Source organism: Balearica regulorum, chromosome 1 (assembly GCF_011004875.1).
Source record: "Balearica regulorum gibbericeps isolate bBalReg1 chromosome 1, bBalReg1.pri, whole genome shotgun sequence".
NCBI lineage: Eukaryota > Metazoa > Chordata > Aves > Gruiformes > Gruidae > Balearica > Balearica regulorum.
Window position 1 is genome coordinate 100970346 of NC_046184.1, and position 8527 is coordinate 100978872.

At 42.4% G+C, this 8527-nt stretch overlaps 1 protein-coding gene across 1 annotated transcript; it reads left to right on the forward strand.

Annotated features, from left to right (window-relative positions):
- The first annotated feature begins 2035 nt into the window (after positions 1 to 2035).
- On the forward strand, positions 2036 to 8303 carry CREG1 (cellular repressor of E1A stimulated genes 1). Its single transcript, XM_075768615.1, has 3 exons — positions 2036 to 2380; positions 4413 to 4532; positions 5844 to 8303. The coding sequence occupies exons 1-3, from the start codon at positions 2105 to 2107 to the stop codon at positions 6027 to 6029; spliced, it is 582 nt and encodes a 193-aa protein (XP_075624730.1). The 5' UTR covers positions 2036 to 2104; the 3' UTR covers positions 6030 to 8303.
- The last annotated feature ends 224 nt before the right edge of the window (positions 8304 to 8527 follow it).

Here is an 8527-nt window from a genome sequence, read left to right on the forward strand (position 1 = left end):
CCTGCAGCAGGGGCTGTGCTGCGCGCCTCCAGTAATGCGCAACCTTCCTGGCGAAGGAGGGATGGCCACGGTCAGCAAATACATACATCTAAACTGCAGAACATAAAAGCTTTTCTCCTTTCTGCATTTTTTTTTTCTGAAACAAAAGACAAAAGAATTGCCAGGTCTGCTTCCCACATCTCCTTTATCTTCTTTCTATCCTTTTTTTTTTTTTCCCTTGTGGCACATGTTGTTACTTCCACAAACTCTATGGCATCTCTTCTTTCCTGTGCTGACCCCACCAACCACCTCCTGTCTGCTCCCTGTTGCGCTCTCCTCCTGCCCAGTAAAATCTTTCATACACTCATCCCCCCCCCCCCCGTCCCTCTGCCACTCGTCCCTTTCTTCGACTGCACCAAGGAAATACTGACACTCACACACCCCGCACCCCCCTGGGCTCTGAGGGCAGGAGTGCTCGAAAACAGAGAGAAACGAGCCATTTCTGCATGTGCACACACATTGGTGGGGAAAGAAAAGAGGAAGCTCTAATGTCTCTGTTTTAGCTAGCAAAATCTCTAAGGAAAAGAGCTTGTTGCATTTTGTCTTCCTCATTCCCTTCTCTCTCCTAAGCTGTTTCCTCTAGACCATTTTCGTCCCTCTCTCCCATACTCTTTTCAGTCCTGTAGAACAGCTCCTGTCAACACGTTCCACTCCTGCCCCTCATCTAAACACCTCGTATAAACCTACATACGTAAAGATGACATCTCGCGCAGCCTCTTCTCTCGGAGCTCCCTCCTTTTCTCTCTCTGTTTTTTCCCTTAGCGCTTACCCTGTATGACGAAGGGGGCTGCTTGCATCATTGCCCTCGCTGCTGGAGCACTGGCTGCTCCCAAGCTCGCCTGCTGAGTGGCCGCACGCCGGCGGTTCAGAGAAGCCCTTGAGGTTTTTTGGGTTTGTTTTTTTTTTTTAATTTTGCTTTTCGGTTATAAGGCAACATGAGTTTCTCCCGAGTATCACCAGGAGCGGGCAGCAGCAGCAGCTCCGTGTGTCGGGCTCTGCCCCTGCTCTGCAGGCGAGGGGAATACTGGGGGGGGGGGGGGTGTGTGTGTGTAAGAAATGGTTTTGTTCTGCCTGCACACAACAACGGGACAGTACATAAATGGCAGGCAGTGGGCGCACGGTGTATTTTCCTTCCTGAATTCAACTCAACAAAATGACTCTCCTGGCCTGCCATAAGCTATTGGACCCCTGGGGAGAGATGGTAGTCACACAAAGTTAATTTGGGTTTCTCTGGCCTATGTACATGTCCTATATATGACAGACTTGGTAAGAGGAAAGTGGAAAAATAGAAACCTCGCATCTTTTAGGAAAAGTTGAATACAGCCAATATTACCCCAGCGATAAAACATTTCTTTATACAGATCTTAATAAGTTGAGCACAGTTGTTGAGCACATCACAGGTAAAATGAGGTATACCTCAGTATTTATTTCTGTACGTAATGCACCGAAGGCCAGGAGGCTGTTCAACCTGCAAAACCAGGCGATGTAGAAGAAATGGCCTCGACGTACATCCTGCGGCTTTTAGGTGGTAAGACTTCAGCTATGCCTGCTGCCAAACGACCCTGTCAGCCTCACAACCCAAACCAGTCTCGGGCACGCCACAACTCACCGCCCACTACTATACCTGCGCGCGCCTCATATACATTATATATGCGCCCCATAAACGTCACTGGCGGGGGCGAGCCGAAACATGATTGGCAGAGAGTTCTGAAGAGGCCTTACATTGGCTGCTGGATTACCAGCGACCCCGCCCCCTTTCCCTCCCCTCCCGACGGCGCGGCAGAGCTGTCAGAGATGTTTACAACCGACCAAAGCTGTGGGGACTGTCCCGGCCTCCCAGCAGCCCTCATTGGCTGAAGAGAGCGGACATCGCGAGCTCATTGGCTGACAGCGGACAGGCTAATTTCCCACTCGCAAGGTGTGCTCTCATTGGCGAAACAGGGCGAACAGGGTCGTTTCGATTGGCGAAGAGCAGAGAGACCCGCCCCCCCCGCGCCGGGTAGGAGGCGTGAGGGACGGTGCGTGCGGCGCCCGGCAGTCGGTGGCGGTTGCGGGCCGGAGCGGCATGGCCGGGTTGCTGCTCCTGGGCGCGGCGGCGCTGCTGCTGCTGGCGGCCGGCGGGGCCATCCCGCCGCCGGAGGAGGCGGCGCGCATGGCGCGCTTCGTGCTTCACAACTGCGACTGGGGAGCGTTGGCCACGCTCTCCACGCAGGAAGGGCTGCGCGGCCGCCCGTTCGCCAACATCTTCTCCCTCAGCGACGGCCCCAGCGGGCCGTCCGGCGGCAGCGGCGTCCCCTACTTTTACCTGACCGACATGGAGATCTCCGTGCAGGACCTGGAGGTGAGCGGGCGCAGCCGAGCCGCGGGCAGCGCCGGCGAGGCGGGGGAAGGGTGGGTGTCCCTGCAAAATCAGCTCTGACGCTGCTGTATGGAAGCAGCGAATATAAATGGGGCCCCCCCCCCCCCAAGGAGACTTAAAACTTGCAAGCATGCAGGTTACTAACGCAGTGTCATGTTTTTCTTGGTCGCCTATGCCTTTTCCTCTCAGTAGCAAGCGCTGGTTGGGATTTCTTTTTGTAGGAGTCAGGGTTTACGCCAGCGTTTTGTGAAGGCAACGTAGTGGTGCTAACTGCCTGTTCCAGGGATGTCACCTCATTTGCGAGCCCTAGGGACAATTAGTAGCCCCTGAACATCTAGACATAAAGCAGTGCTGTGATGACACTCCATAGTCCTCCTAAGAAGTTCCTGCTGATGGTGGTCTGAAAAATTGCTGAGCAGAACTCTGGTAGAGGAAGTGGCTGAAGCTTCCAGAAGCACTAACCAGAGAAATGAGGGGCCAAAGGATACTTAAACAGGGAGAACTTCACAATAAAATATCAAAAAGACTGGAAATTGGCAGCGTGGGGGCATGAGCAAAGAGGGCTCTTACACAGGCTACTGAAGAAACAGCAATTAAGTCTCTGGGGCTCGCCAGAAAGGCAAGTGCACCGCAAAAGGCAACGGAGTGGCGTGCCGAGGCTCTGGGTGGGTGCAATTGGCCTTGTCTCGGATCTTTTGCTTGGCTGTGGTCAAGAGAGTTGGCTAAAAAGTTAGGGAAATAGTGATCGTATGCCCCCTTTATTGAAGAGAGCCTTTTTGTTCTAGTAACTATTACAGTATTAGTAAAATAAATAAACACAAAACTTGAACAACGCAAACTTTTCAGACTTTAACTTTTTTGTTAGCTCCCTGTCAGGTTTTACGTTGTTACATTAAACTAGATAAATTGTGTATCTTAAGTGCTGTAAGAAAGCCTAATTTATCTTGTATAGGATCTCCTTCTCCACCCCACCTACAGCCTTTTGTTTTGAGAATCACATAAAAATCATGGTATAAACGGTTACTGAACATTTTCCTTCAGAAGGCTGCCCAACAGACCCTTATTCTGCTGTCACAAGGCAGAAAGGTTTGACTGTGATAGTCACGTGTAAGGCAGAGGTCTGGTAGGAGATAGTGCTGAATAATTATGAGTCAGCTTTTTTGTAGTTAAGCAACTTCCTATCTGTCAGGTGGTTGCTCGTGTTTCATCAGTTCAGTGGTATTATGGGGAAGGGTTCTTTTTGAGATGAGCTCTTTTAATGCAATTTCTCGACACACATGAACTTTCTTTTGCTGGGAGATAATGAACTTCAGTATGTGACGTTCTGCAGTAGGCAATCCTGTTTTGCACCAATACTTTTCAAGCTATGTTCACCAAATCAGTTTTAGAAAAACAATCAGATACAGATTCTTTAACTCTTCAAGTTAGGTGCCTTACTTAAATACTCAGGATTTTTTAAACCTAACTTTTAAAATTCACTTTAAACTTCAAAAGAGCTGACCAGTTTGGGGGCAGCTGGGAGGCTTGTTTTGGGGAGGGGGGGGTTGTCGGGGGTGTGTGTGTGTGTTTGGTTTTACTTTAACTAATTTTATCAACAGTCGTGAAACTCAGTTACCTTTGTGTCGCCTTTTGTCTTTCCACCAGAATTAGCTTAATGAAATTCACTGTATGTCCCAGTCTTCTGTACTGTCCTGTATGTATGTAAATTGGAATATATCATTATTTGAAGGTATATTAGACTGTATATTGAATTCAGAGTTTTAAGCAGTGCAGTTTTGTGAGGTTTGCGTTCTATCCTAACAAACTTAAGCACGCTTCTAAACTGGGTTTTCTTTCAGATTCAGAGCTCATCTAAGTGGCCTTTCAGATATAGTTAGGAAAAGATGATGTTCAGCTTTGTTCTTTTTACCAGTAATACTGAGCTGAATAATATACCAAATGCTGAAAATACAGCGGGTATGACATTTTTCTCACAAAAGTATGTAAAGCTCTTATCTTACTACTTGCATTTCAGATCAACGCAAATGCCTCCTTAACTGTGTCTTTGGCACAGACTCCTTACTGCAAGAAGCACAGATATGATCCCCAGAACCCCCTCTGTGCCCACATAATCTTCTGTGGGAGTATTGTAAAGGTAAGCAGCTGAAAGTTGACACTGGAGAAGATTGCATGCCTCAAATAGTATTGTTTAGTGGATGGAGAAGAGAAAGGTTAGAATTTCCGTGCAAAAGTATATGAAGAGATATTAAGTGTGGTGATACCAGAAGGCTGGCTCATAGTTTGTGTGAGGAAAATGAAGTTACCATGTGATATTGGCAGGAGCCATGTTGGCATGTCTTTAGCAAGGGTCTTGGGAGGACAATATTGTAATGAAGGAAATCTCCCTCGTTCCTCTAGACGTGTTTTCAAACTAAGAAGTCTAAGACAATTCTCTTGTGAATGAAGTGTGAAGGTTTTCCCATCTCTTTTGCTCAGTTAAATTCTTTGGTCCATGCAGTGTGACATATGTGCTTCCAAAACTTCACTGTCTAAGTAAATGTTGACCTCAGCTCTGAAGTTACAGAGACAGAAAAAGTGCATCGCGTTATCTTGCGGCGTTGCTGCCAGGGCAGTATTTTTCCGTGCACTGGTACTTTGATGTCCTGTAGAAGGAATTTAGAACTGCACGTTTTATTCATTGAAGATCTTAATCCCGTTATTGAGGATAATGATTGAGGATGAGGACTAATCATCATTAGTAGTCTCTCTTATATGATAGTCTAAATTCTTATTTGGTGTTTTCACACCTCAGATATTTGCACATTACACTCTAGCAATCCTTTAATTGCTGTCATGAGTTTCTCATCAATAATGGAATTATTTTAATTAATTCCTCTTGTACTACACCCAGAGCTCTAACTTGTTGATTTAACCCTTTAAATATTTGTACATTGTATATTAAGTGCTGTCACACATTTCAGCTTCCCTTCTGCAGATTCTGTCGTATCACCCTATTTGCGTGTGTGTATGTGTGTGTTTGCATGCATCTGAACACATTTGGATCTGTTTGTGTCTGTTTGAGTGAGCAGGTGCAGAGGAGGTAAAAAAACACCTAAAACATTGCATTGTAATAAGAATCCATACTTCTCTGTCTTGTGGTTTGCTGAAAAAAATATTCTTATGCTGATGAAATACTTCCTTGCTCATGCTTACTTTAAAAGCACCCTTTTGATTTAATATTAAAATCGACTACCTTGGAGTTTTTGTCTTTCTCATACAGTTGTACACCACACTTGCAGATGAGTGGACTCTCCCGCAGTAATGAGTCCTTTGGGATAAGACATGGCTAAACTGAAAAGAGCACACTGCAGACAGCAGTGGTTGTTTTGGTGGTTTTTTTTTTTTAGCTAAAATTTGTCTTCACATGACTGTATCTTACTGTAGTATTTTGCTGGTTATTGTTTAGGTGAATGATTCAGAAGCGGGTTTAGCAAAAAAAGCATTATTCAGTCGCCACCCTGAAATGGAAAGTTGGCCTAAGGATCATAATTGGTTCTTTGCCAAATTCAACATCACCAATATTTGGGTCCTGGACTACTTCGGTGGATTGAAAATTGTGACGCCAGAAGAATATTACAGCGTCAAGCCTTAGTAAGTACTTAAGTTCTGCATGTGTAACTCATTATATTTGGAACCTGTAAAACTTCTCCTTATTACTAACAGCGTATATTACCTGTCTCTGTTTTTTATACACGTTTATGTCTTTTCCCTAAGTAGTCTACTGGATGCAGTGTCTGAAATCCTAAGATATGTTTGAATAGGGGATCCACCTATTTAACAATATCAAGTATAGTATCTATACAGTTATCTATGGTTAACTGCACTTGTACCTCAGCTTAAATACAGTTTATTGGGAGGAAGGACTCCTATAGAGTGGACACAGTCACTGTCCTCTGAATTAATTGCAAGACAGATGATGTTTTGGTCTAATAGTTAAAAGTAATGAGGCTATTCAGCATTTATGAAGCTGTATTAATGGGACTGCAGCAACGTTGCTTAATATTTTCAAAACAAAATTGCTTTTGAATCTGTCATTACGATATTGAAGTGTAGAGAAACTGTGTTCTATTGTTTACATAAAACTAAGTCTTCAAAATTTTCAAATACATTTTAGCAGAGTCAGCACACATTCAATTTCACTCTTATTCTTACTCCTTGTAGGTGGAAGAATCCTTGGAGATGCTGATACACAAATTAATAACTTTGGCTTTTTTATGAAAGATTTTTTTTATGTATTGCAGAGCTGAATTAATAATGCAAAAAATCAAACACCTTGCATTGTTAACGAGCTTATATAACCCTTCTGAAGCAAATGTAAATTCTCACTAACTAGCACAGCTTGAATCATGTCGTACTCAAAAAACCTTTGTGCATAAGCCGTAACTAAATTTTATTCATTGGACGTGATTCTGGAAAGATACCTGTCTGTTGACAGTCTTCATTCAGAAAGGCTGTGTTTACTGGGAGCTAAAGGATTAGTCCAGTTCTAAACCTTTCAGTGCCTTAGTTAAATAGTATCTGTTCATGAGCACTCTCCAATTTTTAATACCCATTTAGTTTAGACCTTTATGGCAAAATACTACAGGAGGGCTCAGCTAACTGTGGAATGGAAACAATTGCTTGTATTACAATGAGAAATGATATGCTGAGTTCCCAAATTCTGTTAAGGATTTTCTTTGCATGCTAATGCACATGCTTCTTTGAGCCATTTTTCTATCTTACTACCTATATTGAATACGATATATAGAATATATATATCGTATTATACATTATATACATAGAATATATATCGTATTCTATATATATAGATAGATATATATAGAATACGATTGTATTTATGCAAACTATACATATACTTCATGATAAGTTCTTGGTAACTCTTCGGTTGGCAGTGGTTGTATACTCTGACTCTTTTAAAGAAGCAGGGTGGTAATACCTAAAGTATCTGGCTTTAGTATAAGAAGAGTAGTGGCTTGTAAATTCAATGAGAATATTGCAAAGGGTAAACATTTTCTGATTAGGATTCTGAAATCTTCAGCTTTGTTAGTCTGATCAAATGGCAATGTAGCAGCTTTTATTACCCTCAACAGTAGAACTGAGCAGATTTTTGGTTTTGGAAGCAATTTTGGGTTAGTAACCCAGAAGTGAGAAAGAAGCAATACGGTATGACACAGATGATTCATGACTTGTGGAGAATGAAAAGTAATGAAAAGTGTGCATAATTAATTCTCTGTTAAAATAAGGCACACACAACCACAAAAAAATAAACACCTTTTTACATCCTCTCTCATCTCCCATGTGCTAAGTTCACAAATATCCAAAAGGGATTATGAACAATCAAGTTGCTTTTTACAATGAGTAAATATTACGTAGTTGACTGAATAAAGAATGTGAGAATTTAGACTCCTTAGAGGCAGAGCCATATGTAGAACAGTCAAATTCATAATATCAAACGATCTCTACATTTAATGTCATTATTGTATAACTACTTTTCTCAAATACTGAAATGATTTGTGAAACTATTTTTGAGGTTACTTACTAAGTTTTCCTTCTCCACAAGAAGAAAAAAGGTACTTGTTACTCTATCAAACACACTCTGTTTTACTATTTGAAAGTTAATTTAGTATCAAAAAAATTTACAATATGGAAACAATTTCTGTTGAACAGGTAACACTGACATTAAATATGAAATTGGAAAATATTTTTATATAAGGCATAACAATTGTGGAAACTCAAATTATCCTCTGGTGTGGACTTGATCCTTTCCATGGGGCCACCTAAATGCATTACATGTCACTCTGTAACTTCTGATGCGTGAAACTGATGATACTGAGCTTTTTTTTAAAATTAAAATATTTTTTGACAAGTGGCGTCAAGTGTATTTATTGCATGTTCAGGAATACTCCTCTCCCTCATGCTGTCTTTCACACAAGCACCCTCTCTTCAGAATTCTTGTTCTGTTGTCACTCCGGAGTCTGTCATGCTTGTTAAAATAAATGGTGAAAACATCTATTACACCTAGCTTTCCCTCCTTGGATGAAACAAGCATCTTTGTGTTTCACTTTCTTTTCTGCATCTAATACTGTGAAA